We start from the raw sequence: 15485 nt of genomic DNA, 5'->3' as shown, positions 1-15485 counted from the left end.
GGGCCTTTGGTCTGGAAACCTATGTCTCACATTTGGAGGGAATACTTTTTCCTTTGATCACTTCTTCCCTCTTTCCTCTTTTTTGAACTATTAGTTGTTTAATACCTGGGGATTCTTTTCTAATGTATTTATATTTTATCTTTTATTTCTATCTGTGTCTTTTTTTACCATCTGGAATATTTTTCTCAATTCTGTCATTCATTTTTAACTGATATCTTTATTTATTATTATTATTATTATTATTATTATTATTATTATTATTAAGTCTCCCTCCATTCCATACAGTACCTCCTTACTCTGAGTTGATTTTATTTTAATTTGTGTGCTTGGTCTAGTATCTTTCACGTCAAAGGCTGTTTTCAAATGCCTGGTCATCTTTGGCAACCTGCCTTTTAGGCAAGCTGATTGAAGTCCTGTATACAAGGGTGGCACTTGTCAAATGGGAAGCTTCTGAGAAGAGTGGTCAAGAATGCCTATTCTGGTTGCGTCACGGGGAGGCAACAATTTGAGAATCTATATGTCTTTTCTCTTGGACTAGTTATTCTCCCCAGACAGGAAATCTTTAATCCTGCCTTTGGGGTAGGAAGTTAGGGAAGGTTAGATGGGGGTTGTGATGAGTATCGATGTTCATATTATCTACATTTTACTTGTGAGAAAACTACAGTAAAGAAAGGCTAAGAATCTTTGGGTTAATAAACACTCAAAAGTTATTTGGTAATAAATCCTAAAGCCTGGATTCAAACTCTGGTTAATTTTAGAGTCTTAGTATCTTCAACACACCACTGTATAAAGTGTTCTTTTATATCAATAAAAAATGAGCAACTAAAATGATAAGCAGCTAAATAAAACAGGCAAAAGGCATAAATCAGCAATTCGAAGTTGGAAAGGTCCTTGCCTCTTGGCTTTTGTGTATTTTCTTGGTTTCTTAGATATGTCTGAGCATTCCTTCTCTCTCCTGAGCAAGACGTTGGATCCATTACTGAACTCACTGTACCCATTCTTCACACTTCACACACTGCTTGTCAGAGAATGATCCGTTTGTGGCATTTCAGTCATTAACAACTTGCAGCATTCCCCTGAATAATACTTATATGATACTCATTTCCTTGCCTCTACCAATTCTCTGTCTTCTCAAATTATTTGTACTGAAATGGAACATTATCTTGTCTTTAAAGTTTCAAAAACGTTTTCCCATCTCCTGTGTTCTTGAAGGCAAGACTTAGGCCTTTCCAAATAATTTTTATGCTATCATTTATGTTATATACACATATTTTTTAATTACTAAAAACCTGGGGTGTGTTTTAATATTATAATACTAACCCATTAGTAAGTGGCTTATTGAGGCACTGAAATACTTTATTTATTTGTTATTGGCCAAAACAGTTTTACTAATATTAATAGTAAATATGATACTATGCATTTTATTATAAGCTATCTTACAAGAGAAATATTTTGTGTTTTTGGTTTTTTGTGTTTTTTTCCTTTTCTTTCTCTTTTTCTTTTTCTTTTTTTTTTTTTTTTTTTTTTGTAGGCAACAAACAAATTCAGGAGCTATCCACTGTATCACAGTGTCTATGAAACGTATGAACTGGTGGAGAAGTTTTATGATCCAACTTTTAAGTATCACCTCACTGTGGCCCAGGTTCGAGGAGGGATGGTGTTTGAACTGGCCGATTCCACAGTGCTCCCATTTGACTGTCGAGATTATGCTACAGTTTTAAGAAAGTATGCTGACAAAATCTACAATATTTCAATGAAACATCCTCAAGAAATGAAAAAGTACAGTGTGTCATTTGGTAAGCTTCTTCCTCTTTCAAAATTCATTATCTCTGGGTTTTATTTAATCTCCAAAATGCAATGACCTACTTTAGTCCATTTATTAATTATTGCCATTCCGTGGGATCAGATACGTTGTTTACATCTATAAAAGTGCTTTCCATTTCATTGATGCTCATCTTGTAATATTTAATTATAAATACCTTGTCAAATGCAAAAGAGGACAACTTCCTGTATTGTTCCCTTTGCATAAGCCATTCATCAATGCCATTAGGGCCTGTTTCTATTTCAGATTCACTTTTTTCTGCTGTGAAGAATTTTACAGAAATTGCTTCTAAGTTCAGTGAGAGACTCCAAGGCTTGGACAAAAACAAGTATGTTGTACATTTTTTAAGTTATGCATATAATAGATACAATGAAAAAGAGATACTAATTGACATGTTTGTTGCTGAAATGTCTTTGGAAATTGTTTTGCTGATTTCTGTCTCCACTGTAATGCATCCTATACAGGGCTACCATATCTCTCCAAAACTCATTCCTTTTTTTTTTTTTTTTTAAGTTTTTATTTTTTTATTTATTTTGAGAGAGAGAGAGAGAGAGAGAGACAGCACAAACAGGGGAGGGGCAGAGAGAGGGCAGGTAGAGAGAGAATCCTAAGCAGGCTCCACACCTTCAGCACAGACCCTGACGCGGGGCTTGATCTCACAAACTGTGAGATCATGACCTGAGTGGAGATCAAGAGTTGGACACCTAACTGACTGAGCCACCCGGGCGCCCCATCTCCAAGACCCATTTCTAACATTCGGAGTGGCAGCTGTGCTTCTGGGAAATGCCAGTGCCCCTTTACTACCAGCTGAATAGTTATGAAATTCCCACCTTCGCCCTGAAGGTCCTTCGCTCTGTGACCCCAGCTTTTTCTAGTTTTATCTCATTCTTTCCATGTTTGTACATCATACTCCCACCAAATTCTCCTATTCCCAGAGCACACCTTCTTTCTCCCTCTTCTTAATGTCACTACCTCGGAGTTCTTCATTTCCACTTCCACCTGACAAGTTCTTTATCCAGCATAACAAGTGTTGTGAAACCGTTTTTCTTCTAGTAGTAAGCGTTTAGGATCAATTCTGTATAAAATCGCAAAAGTAAAAGATAATTGGAACAGAATTTTTAGATGGGAGAAAAATAATGGGAAGGTATTAAGGAAATTTTTTTAAAGTAGAATTTTGAGAGTGAACATCTTCTGTATATTAAACTTATTATGAAGTTACAAATATCAAATCCTTGGGGACTGATGCAAAAATACATACAAAGATAAGAGCAGAGAGTCCAAAAATAGATGAGTGACATTTAAGAATGTATTTATAATGAAGGATACATCAAAAATAAATGGAGAGGAAAGACATATTCAACAATAGTGATGTGTAAGCCTTTTAGCAGCTGATAAGAAGTTGAGTTCAAAAATCTCACTTCACATCACATGCAAACATAAGTGATGGATATAGAAGAATTCTTTACTAAAAATTGAAATTTCTTGGAAGTGAAATTCAAGTTTAGACACAACAAGGAAATGAGAAAGCAATGAGGTTTGAGGACACCGAAATGGTTAATAATACGAAAATTAATCATCCAAAGCAAAGATAGAAGACTGGGAAACCTCTTTTCCCACAAATATGGAAAGGGAATAATATAATAAATGTCATAAACATATTTTTGAAAATTGGTAAAAAAATTCAAAAGAACAAGGTTGAAAATGTTGGCAATGGGCAAGCCAATTAAAAAAGAAGATACGACTAGTACAGAAACACAGACAAAAAACCTTCAAATTCACCACTAGTTAAAAATTACAGATGAAAATAGTGTTGTACTATCTTCATATCAACTAATGATTTAAAACTTGGTCATACACATTGCCCCAGATGGTTCACTGGAGCCAGCATTCTCACACTCTTTTGATAGCATTGTGAATTGCTTTGAAAACCTTTTTGAAAAAGAAAATAAATAAAAAATAAAAACCTTTGGAAAAGCACAAACTCATACTGCTAATGTTTCAAAAGCCATTTACAGAGTTCTTAGACTTTGGCATAGTATTTCCATTTCTTGGACTTTTTCTTCAGGAAAGAGTTTCAAGTTTGGAAAGAGAAAAAGGGCTTCTCAGAGAAAGATAGGAATTATAATACCGAATAATTCCAAACAGTCATTACCTAAGAGGGGAGTAATTAACTAAAAAAAATTAGTTGTCCACTAATTTGAATAATTTATAAGCATTAAAATAGATGATTATAAAGGAAATATAATGTAAGATATTTATAATAAAATGTGAAACAAGCAAAAATATATAAAATTTAAATAGAATTTGATTATACTTTTATTGAACAAATATAGAGAAAAACTCAAGATAAACCAATTAGTATAATAATTGTGTTATTCTGGGGTAGACATGAGGGGTTTTTTTCTGTATACTTTCCAATTCTTTCCAAATTTTTTATGTGGGTAAAAAAAAAATCTACAACGAGAAATAAACTTTAAGGACATTCCAAACACCATATATTCTATGAAGTTGATTTTCTATCTTTAAAAAAAAAAAATGATACTTCTTCTTGCTGGCACAATGCTTTATGGGCATAGATTATGGTTTTCTAGGATGTTTGGCTTTCACTTTGGATATTTCTGTATTTGTCCTATCCTCTCTAAATAGTAGTTAAGGTATAGTTTGTGTCTCCACACTATGTTTACAAATCCTGAAACATCTGTAAAAATGCATTACCCATGATAATAGTAAATGCTGGCTAAAGTACATGAAACTGAATGTTGAATTTCTCAACCCAAACTTTGAAATCCAAGGAAAAGACGCTTCTTTAATTCTGCTTCTGCTGAATCAATCCCTAGATCCATCAAAGGATTCAGAAAGTTGTCTCCTTGGTACCTTCATGTTCACATAGTATTCAACCTGAAGACTTATTCGTTCTTCGGTTTTCCTGGGAAGGTCAGCATGCTTCTGGAATGCAGAAACCCCATTTACTTAAGTCCCATGTTCTCAGCATTTACCTCCCAGGGCTATTTCAAACTAGGCTGTGCTTTGTACAAGGAACAGCATGGTTTTTCAGAGGTAGCCTCAAGATCAGAAATCCAGAGAGAGGTGTGTGTGTATGTGTTGTTGTTGTTGTTGTTGTTGTTGTTGTAATGCTTTATGAATTTGGTTCAGAAACCTTTAGTATCTTACTGAAATTGTGTTTTATGCAGTTGTCTCCACTGTTGGTTTATGTGAGGTGTTCACAGGTAAAGTTTACACTGAGTTTACCTTGATACTGTCACAAAACCTGAGTTCTTGATGTTGAATAAATAAATGTTAAAAATAGCTCAAACCAGATTATGGGGCCTTTAGTTATTTTATTTTTCCTTTTGTCAACATAGTGCAGTTGAAAGAATAGTACTGAGCTTCTATTTCATTCTAAAACTTTCTAGTTGTGAATGTGGGCATGTTATTTAACTACTGAGTCTTAGTTATCTTAACTATGGAATGGGACTGCTTTCCTGCCTAACTTGTAGGATTGCTCTGAACATTAAAGAAAACATTACTGGGGTTCCTGGCTGCTCAGTCAGTAGAGCAGGAGACTCTTGATCTTAGGGTCGTGAGTTCAATGTTGGGCATGGAGCCTACTTAAAAAGAAAAGAAAAGAAAGAAGACATTACATAACCATTCAGAATAGTAATTGGCATATAGGAATCAGTAGTTATTATTAAAACTAAAATATAACTAAATAAAGAAATAACTAAATTATTAAATAACAGTTCTCAATAGTTAAATTATAGCAGAATTAATATGTTGAATTTAATAACTCATTGTTCAACTATTCAAAACTTGATACATTTTCAATGATATCGAATCATTCTTTTTACAATAACACCCCCCTCTTTGGAATATGAATTCTGTGATAGCAGGAGAAGTATCTGCTATTTAAAAAAAAATTTTTTTTAATGTTTATTTATTTCTGAGACAGAGATAGAGCATGAGTGGGGGAGGGGCAGAGAGAGAGGGAGACACAGAATCCGAAGCAGGCTCCAGGCTCTGAGCTGTCAGCCCAGAGCCCAACGCGGGGCTTGAACTCACAACCTGTGAGATCACAACCTGAGCCGAAGTCGGTCGCTCAACTGACTGAGCCACCCAGGCACCTCTAGAAGTATCTGATATTTGATAACAGCAGACATTCAAATCTTGTTAAAAGGATAAAGTAAACACCATTTCTTGTGTTTATTATAGTTTATCTTTAATAACAATAAAAACATTAGCTGTCATTTGGTAAAATATGTATAATTTTCCAGGAACCTTACATTAACATTAATAGATTATCCTTCTTTACCTCTTTGCTTGGGAACTTATCCTTCTCTTCATGAGCTATCCCATTCCATATTGAAGTGACTACTTTGAGTAGATTACTAGAATACCTAAGATGAAAAAATCTTGCCTATTTTTAAATGCCTAGGTTTGTCAATTCATTATTATTTCAAAATAAATAAAAATTACTGTCATCTTTTCAATTGGAAAGTATAACTTCATGTGCTTTTACAAGCCCCAGGAGAATAGTATTTTATAGGTTTCTTTAAATGTAACTGTGTATGCTGTTCTTAATTTGCATATCATAGGAATTTAAGATATATTAGTTGTGTTTAGTTTTGTTCTGAATTTTATTATTTACTTTTTTAAAGTTTATTTATTTATTTTGAGAGACAGAGAGTGTGAGCCAGGGAGGGGCACAGAGAGAGGGAGAGAGAGACTCCCAAGCAGGCTCTGCGTTGTCAGCACAGAACCTGATATGGGCCTCTATCTCATGAATCGTGAGATCGTGACCTGAGCTGAAATCAAGAGTTCGATGCTTAATGGACTGAGCCACCCAGGAAACCCTGTTTTGTTCTGAATTTTTAGTTTGCTGTGTAGTGTTCACGTTTTCGTGAAGTGACAACTGTATTCATTTTCTTTTTTAGCCCAATATTATTGAGAATTATGAATGATCAATTGATGTTTTTGGAACGAGCATTTATTGATCCTTTAGGATTACCAGACAGGCCTTTCTATAGGTAAGGATACAAATATGACTATTGATTATATCATTCTGTCTTATTTTTTGCACTGTGGAAAAACTATAGCTGATTTCTTGTAAGCAAATAGAAAATTTCAAAATATATATAGTAAATGATAAATATATTATTTCTTCATATAATGTAATATGATGGCTATATACCTTTCTTTTTAATTTTTTTTACTTCTGATAATAAATGAATATATGTTCATTGTAGGAAATTTAGATATTCACAAAGTCACAGGTAGGAAATAAAAATATCCCCAATTCCATCAGTTAGTTTATGCTTATATTTTGGTTTAGATAATTTTAGCCCCTCTCTCATTTTAAATATATTTGTGTTTATGTATGTATATAAGACATAATAAATATATGTGAAATGTATATAATAAATATATATTTACTTACTCCCCTAATGTTCACATTTTTTACTAATTCTTGACAATCCTAAATATTTCTGATAAACATCAGTGGTGAACATTAGATTGATCCTACTGAAAGTTGCAGAATGAATTAGATCACTGACTAACAAGAAATAGCCCCATCTGTCTGTTTATAGATTATCAAAGGATCAGAATTGGGCATGATCCAAGCATGATAACTCATTTCCCAATGGCAGCATGATTGTGCCTCTTTCCTTACCTCTTTGCTTGGGAACTTAACCTTCCCTTCATGGGCTATTACATTAACTGACATAGATCTTTCTTTTCTTTTCTTTTCTTTTTAAGATTTTAAATTTATTGTGAGACAGACAGAGGCAGTGCGAGTAGGGTAGAGGGAAAGAGAGAGGGAGAGAGAGAGAATTCCAAGCAGGTTCTGAGCTGCCAGCTGCACAGAGCCCATTGTGGAGCTCGAGCTCACAGAACTGTGAGATCATGACCTGAGCCAAAACCAAGAGTCAGACACTTAACCTACTAAGCCACTTAACCTACTATGCCCTGACATAGTTCTTTTAATAAAACATCACCTTCTACCTAGGTCATGTTAAACTTTCAAGGTTGTTTTTAATAGTTCTTCATACTTTAAGGTAGGCATTCTAACATGTTAGTGTGTCTTCCTTTTTAATGAGAAAAACACGGTAGTAAGTTGGCAGGTCACAAACAGGACTTTGATAATCACAACTGTGCTACATTTCAGAGGATAAAGTGGGATAGTGAAAAGTCAGTACTTACTTGCAATGTAACTTGAGACTGATCCCATAATCTCTCATATCTTAATTTCCTCCTTTTTGAAATGCTAAAATCAACTTTGTAGAGTTTATTTTCAAGGGTTAGAAAAATTATAGGCAAATTATATAACAAGCATGATCCCTAGTAGGTGCCAACTATTGTGGCTCTTGTTATTTTTGTTGCTATGAACCACGTTAAGTCATCTGTTTAAAATAAAAACATAATTAGATAAAGGTTTTATATCCGTGATATATAAAGAACTTTATAATTCAATTAAAATGGACAGAAGACATGAGTAGACATTTTTCTAAAGAAGACATACAGATGGACAACAGACGCATGAAAAGATACTCAGGGCACCTGGGTGGCTCCGTTGGGTTAAGCGTCTGACTCTTGATTTCCACTCAGGTCATGATCTTGTAGTTTGTGTGTTCGAACCCTGAGTTGTGCTCTGCGCTAACAGTGCAGAGTCTGCTTGGGATTCTCTGTCTCCCTGTCTCTCTCTGCCCCTCCCCTGTGCATTCCCTCTCTCTTTCTCTCTCAAAAGCAAATAAGTAAACATTTTTAAAAAAGAAGAAAAAGAAAGAAAAGATGTTCAACATCACTGATCATCAAAGAAATACAAATCAAAACTACAATGAGATATCACCTCCCACCTGTCAGAATGGCTAAAATCATCAGCACAAGAAACAGCAGGTGTTGGTAAGGCTGTGGGGAAAGGGAAACCCTCTTACACTTTTTTTTTCTGTCCCTCTTATTTTTTTTTTCAATATATGAAATATATTGTCAAATTGGTTTCCATACAACACCCAGTGCTCATCCCAAAAGGTGCCCTCCTCAATACCCATCACCCACCCTCCCCTCCCTCCCACCCCCCATCAACCCTCAGTTTGTTCTCAGTTTTTAACAGTCTCTTATGCTTTGGCTCTCTCCCACTCTAACCTCTTTTTTTTTTTTTTCCTTCCCCTCCCCCATGGGTTTCTGTTAAGTTTCTCAGGATCCACATAAGAGTGAAACCATATGGTATCTGTCTTTCTCTGTATGGCTTATTTCACTTAGCGACGTGGATGGAACTGGAGAGTGTGATGCTAAGTGAAATAAGCCTCTTACACTTTTGACAGGAGTGCAAACTGGTACAGTCACTCTGGAAAACAGTATGGAAGTTCCTCAAAAGTTTAAGAATAGAACTACCCTACAATCCAATAATTGCACCACTAGGTTTTTACCCAAAGAATAAAAAAACAAAACAAAACAAAACAAAACAAAAAAAACTAATTCAAAGGGGTACGTGCATCCCAGTGTTTATAGTGTTATTATCTACAGTAGGCAAACCATGGAAACAGCCTAAATGTCTATCAACTGATGAACAGATAATGAAGAAGTGTTATGTATCTACAATGGAATACTACTCAGCCATTAAAAAGAATGAAATCTTGGGGTGCCTGGGTGACTTAGTTGGCGAAGCGTCTGACTTCGATTCAGGTCATGATCTTGCAGTCCATGAGTTTAAGCCCTGCATTGGGCTCTGTGCTGACAGCTCAAAGCCTGGAGCCTGCTTTAGATTCTGTGTCTCCCTTTCTTTCTGCCCCTCCCCAACTTGTGTTCCATTTCTCTCTCTCTCTCTCTCTCTCTCTCAAAAATAAATAAACATTAAAAAAAGAATGAAAGCTTGCCATTTGCAATGATGTGGATGGAGCTAGAGAGTATCATCCTAAGCAAAATAAGTCAGAAAGACAAATACCATATAATTTAACTCATATGTGGAATTTAAGAAACAAAACAAATGAGAATAGGGGAAAAAAAGAGAGAGAGGCAAAACAGGAAACAGACTCTTTTCTTTTAAAGTTTATTTTTGAGAAAGAGAGCGAGCACATGCAAAGTAGGGAGAGAGAGAGAGGGAGAGGGAGAAGACCAAGGAGGCTGTCAGCACAGAGCCCAATGTGGGCTTGATTTCATGGATGTGGGGAAATCTCATGGTATCCTGAGCGGAAATCAAGAGTAGAATGCTTAACCAACTGAGCCAACTGGGCACCCCTAGACTCTTAACTATAGAGAACAAATTGATGGTTAACAGAAGGTAGGGTTGAGGGTGGATGAAATAGGTGAAAGGGTTTAAGAGTACACTTTTCATCATGAGCACTGAGTAATGTGTAGAATGTTAAATCACTACATTGTACACCTGAAACTAATATTAACTGGAATTAAAAAAAAAAATTTAATGCTTATTTATTTCTGAAAGGGAGAGAGAGTGCAAGTGGGGGAGGAGCAGAGAGAGAGGGAGACATAGAATCCAAAGCAGGCTCCAGGCTTTGAGCTGTCAGCACAGAGCCCAACACGGGGCTAGAACTCAAGTACTGTGAGATCATGACCTGAAGCAAAGTTGGCCGCTTAGCTGACTGAACCATCCAGGCGCCCCATTGACTAACTGGACTTCAAATAAAAACGTAAAAAAACAAAAAAAAGTCAAAACATAGTTAATTAACACACACGTCATAGACTGGTCTTTGGAAGTGACTAAACTTGGAAATTCAGCTGACAAGTGGCTTATTCATATCATGAAATTAGAATTGTGCAGTCCAGGGTTGATAGAGCGATCCTGTTTTTCTCTTGTGTGTATCATTTGGACAACTGATAGATAACACACTGTCTTTATCAACAGGCATGTCATCTACGCTCCAAGCAGCCACAACAAGTATGCAGGGGAGTCATTTCCAGGAATTTATGATGCTCTGTTTGACATCGAAAACAAAGATGATCCTTCCAAGGCCTGGGGAGAAGTGAAGAGACAGATTGCTATTGCAGCCTTTACAGTGCGGGCTGCAGCAGGGACCCTGAGAGAAGTAGCCTAGGTGGTTCTTCAGAGAACCCGTGTTGAATAGGTAGGTATATCACTATGGTGTATTGATAAACTAAAACATAAAACTATGTATATGTATATGTATATAGACATGCACACACACACACACACATCTTAGCATTCTTTCTTCTTCTCCCTTCGAATCAAAAAAAGAAAGATGGACAATTTTTATCCTATAATAATAAAAGGCTAGGGGCACCTGTGTGGCTCAGGTGGTTAAGCGTCCGACTTCGGCTCAGGTCATGATCTCATGGTTTGCGAGTTCGAGCCCTATGCCTTGTTTTGCGCTGACAGCACGGAACCTGCCTGGGATTCCCTCTCTCCCTCTCTTCCTCTCTCTGCCCCTCCCCAACTTGCTCTCTCTCTCTCTCAAAATAAATAAATAAGTAGATAAAAATAATAATATAAGGTTATTCTGAGTTTGAACTAAATGTTAAATTAAGGTGAACACCTACTATATTAAAACACCCATGTGACATTATCAGAGAATCAAGTCTAGTTCAACACTTGTGTTGGCCCTACTGGCCACCCAGGGCTGAGAGAGCACTATCTTAGTGTGCCAGTGGAACAACTCTGGTCTACTCGCACTGCTGGTAAACATAGTCTCTCTGTACCATAAAGGATAATTACTTTTATTAAATTAGCGAATATTTTATTTATGTCAAAGGGTGTATATAATATGTGTATAGTGAAAAATAATAAAGAAATGAACATTTGTAGAACTATCCCCACAAATAACCAAATTAAGAAAAAGAACATTACCAATATCTTTGACTCCTCTGTGTGCCACTGACCAGTGTGCCTTCATCTTCTGCCAGAGATACTCACTTCCTTTAATCTTCTGTGAGTTTTTCTGTTATTTATAATTATACCACACATGGTATATATCCCTTGTGTGTTTTGGGCTTTGTGTATGTTTTTTAACTGTTTATAAATAAAATCATACTGTGTATGTATATTCTAAGACTTGATTTTTTTTTTCACTCACCTTTGAAGGTGCATCCACACATGTGTTACTATGGCTGTAGTTCGCAGATGTAAACCAATGGGCTTGCGTGAATGTAACATTTATCAGTCAGTGTCCAGTTAACACAAGGAAACCACACAGCAACACAAACAGGAAAAGTTATTATAAAGAGTGATTCATTAGACATGTGAAAAGATGTTCAGCATCAGTCACTACCAGGGAAATACAAATCAAAACCACAATGAGCTACCACCTCACACTTGTCAGAATGGCTAAAATTTAACAATTCAGGAAATAACTGATGTTGGCAAGGATGTGGAGAAAGAAGAACCCTCTTGCACTGCTGGTGGGAATGCAAACTGGCACAGCCACTGTGGAAAAGAGTATGGAGATCCCCCCCCAAAATTAAAAATAGAACCACCCTATGACCCAGAAACTGCACTACTAGGTATTTATCCAAAGGACACAAAAATGCTGATTCAAAGAGGCACATGTACCCCAATGTTTACAGCAGCATTATCAACAATAGCTAAATTATGGAAAGAGCCCAAATGTCCATGCAATGGAATATTACTCAGCCATCAAAAAGAATGAACTCTTGCCATTTGCAACAACATGGAACTGGAGTGCATTATGTTAAACTAAATAATTCAGTCAGAGAAAGAGAACTATATGATTTTGCTCATATGTGGAACTTGAGAAACAAGATAGATGAACATAGATGAAATCATTATTACACTATATGTTAACTAACTTGGATTTAAGTTTGTTTTTTTTTTAAGGATGATTAGTTATAATAACATTGCAGTAAGGAGATACTTCTAGTAAAAGGTAAAGGGAGCTCTAAGGAATATAAGCGTAGCAGACACAAGGAGCAGTCACTGTCTCTAGGGCTTAGATGGAGCAGCTAATGAACTTCCCCCACCCCATGGGCCTTACCGAATAGCAGAGAAGTCACTGTGGTGCTGTGCTCACAGACCTTGTGAAACTCCTCAGAAATTTGCACTCTAGGCTACTGTGGGAATTGTGATTGTGGGGAATTGTCTTGCCAGAGGCACTGCACTAGCAAACCAACCATGGGAGGTTTTAAAAGAAGCTCCTGACTACTGTTCTGGTCGCCATGAACAGCAAGAAGCAAGTGCCAGAGGAGCAGCAGCCTGGACCACAGGACGGGGCACCACAGGACGGCAGCACTCGTGAAGCCTTGTATGCTCTATGAGCCACGCGCTGAAGTCCTTTGCAGGCAGAGACCTGCCAGGTGAGCACATGGGAACCAGGAAGGAAAGCCCCTTCCTGCAAGGTCTCTACAATGCCTACTACTGACAAAGTTTAACATCATGTCTCTCAGAAAAGAAAAAAAAATTTTTAAAGGATCCAGATATCTTTACAAAGAGCGGGCAATGAAGAGTAAGTTTGCAGCAGAGAAGCAATAAATTGGGTAGCTGACACATAATAGAATGTATTTATTCATTTTCCTGCTGGTGGGAGTTTGGAATGTTTTCTGTCTTTTGTTCCTACAAACATGTCTCCCAATGCAAATATACAAGAAATATCTTTTTGGGCAGCATCTATCCTAAATGAAATGTCTGGGTTGTAAAATATGTACATCTTTAATTTTACTGTGAAACTGTTACAAAGTGGTTTTATTCTCCTATATTCCCAATGGCAAAGTGATCATATTATATAAGAGAATAGAAATAAGAAAGAATGGCAGGTTAGAGAAATACAAAGAATTTAGTGTTTCTAGAAATGGAGTGTGTCTATACATTTAGCATCAGATCATGTAAGGCTTGGGAAGGTACACTAAGGAGTGTTACTATTTTCCTGTATAAAAAGCCATGTAGTGGAGCACCTGGGTGACTCACTTGAGCATCCAACTTTGGCTTAGGTCATCATCTCACAGTTCGTGAGTTCAAGCCCCACATCAGGCTCGCTGCTGTCAGCTCAGAGCCTGCCTCAGATCCTCTGTCCCCTTCTCTCTGCCCCGCCCCTGCTTGCACTTTCTTAAAAATAAATAAAGCATAAAAAAAAAAAAAAGCCATGTAGTAAAGTTAAGCAGGGGAGAGCAGGTAAGATTTACATTTTTAGAAGAATTCTGGCCTAGGCATACATGGATTGGAAGGGCATTAACACAGCAAGGTATCACAACCTGAATTTTTTCTCATTACACCTATGCCATGTAGAGCTTCACCCTCAGAAAAGACAAGACTTCCCTCTTACTCTTCACATTTCATCTCTTCTGCAAAGACTTCCGGCATGTTCGCCCATTCCCTGCTATGTTTACCTCTACCAGTCATTAGGGACAAGTCTTGATCATTACTGTAGCTCTGGTCCCTCTATAACAGAATGCAGTCTGTAGCAACCACTCCTTTGTGAATAGTCAGTAGCGTGCATAGGAAGTTATGTCTGGGAGATGATGTGTTTGGCAAATGGTGGGGCTGGAAAGTGGTGTGCTTGGCACTAGGATTTCAGCAATCCCTTGTAATGGGATCTGCCTGAACATGCCTACTAAAGCTTTTATTGATGTCAGTGATACACAGTCAGACCATACTGTAGGTGATGCGTGGGCCCTGGAACAAGGTGAACAACACCATTCTAAAATATGAATAAAACCCACATAGTGCTGAAAATTATGTGAATTTTCAGTTAAGTTGTAAGCATGCAATAAGCATCCCCCCAAAACTTTGTGCAATTGCATGGTTTAATAATGTATTTTGGCAACACATTATTGTTAATTGTCATTTACTGGAGGTTGTACAGGGACAGAAACACAGCTTTGGGAGACAGATTGCTGGGTTCAAATGCTGCTTCTTTTACTTGGAATATGACTATGGGAAAATTATTAAAACTCTCTTAAGTTTCTTAATCTATGAAATGGGTATTAAACAATATTTCATAGGGTTGCTGTAAGGATTAAAAGAGCTGGTACATACAAAGCACTTAGAACAGTGCCCAGCATATAATTAGTAATCAAAACATGTTTAATATTGTCATTGGAATGGTATTTCTTGCTTAATAATTTTTTTTTAATACTTATTTATTTTTGAGACAGAGAGAGACAGAGCATGAACAGGGGAGGGCCAGAGAGAGAGGGAGACACAGAATCCGAAACAGGCTCCAGGCTCTGAGCTGTCAGCAGAGAGCCTGACGTGGGGCTCGAACTCACGGACCGTGAGATCATGACCTGAGCCGAAGTCGGACGCTCAACCGACTGAGCCACCCAGGCGCCCCAATAATTTTTTTAATTAATTTATTTTTGAGAGAGAGAGAGGGACACAGGGCATGAACAGCGGAGAGGCAGAGAGAGAGGAGACACAGAAGTCAAAGCAGGCTCCAGGCTCTGAGCTGTCAGCACAGAGCCCCGATGCAGGGCTTGAACCCACGAACAGTATGAGATCATGACCTGAGCCAAAGTCAGACACTCAACTGACTGGGTGCTCTGAGTATCTCTTAATATGGTAATAAGCATCACTTTTTTTTTGTTCTCTCTTCAGCATGATGATACAGTTGAATTAGAAGATACCTACTCTAATTTCCAACACTAAAATTCTGAATTATTGTTTATTCTTTTATATGCCTCTTATAATTTGCTTATTGTTTATTTCTACCTACTATAGTTGTAAGATGTGTTTCACCAAATTGCA

General features: G+C 37.0%; 1 protein-coding gene across 2 annotated transcripts in view; it reads left to right on the top strand.

Moving 5' to 3' along the window:
• Positions 1-11001, top strand: part of FOLH1B (folate hydrolase 1B) — a 64384-nt gene extending 53383 nt beyond the window's left edge. Inside the window, exons 16-19 of one of the 2 annotated variants that reach the window (XM_042904952.1) lie at positions 1532-1796; positions 2069-2150; positions 6754-6846; positions 10677-11001. In XM_042904952.1, coding sequence (XP_042760886.1) covers positions 1532-1796; positions 2069-2150; positions 6754-6846; positions 10677-10866 — 630 coding nt within the window. In that variant the 3' untranslated portion in view covers positions 10867-11001. Of the gene's footprint in view, positions 1-1531; positions 1797-2050; positions 2151-6753; positions 6847-10676 lie in introns of both variants that reach the window. The other variant, XM_042904951.1, reaches the window with a different exon arrangement.
• Positions 11002-15485: the final 4484 nt, after the last annotated feature.

Source organism: Panthera leo, chromosome D1 (assembly GCF_018350215.1).
Source record: "Panthera leo isolate Ple1 chromosome D1, P.leo_Ple1_pat1.1, whole genome shotgun sequence".
NCBI lineage: Eukaryota > Metazoa > Chordata > Mammalia > Carnivora > Felidae > Panthera > Panthera leo.
This window is presented reverse-complemented; position numbering and strand designations above follow the sequence as displayed.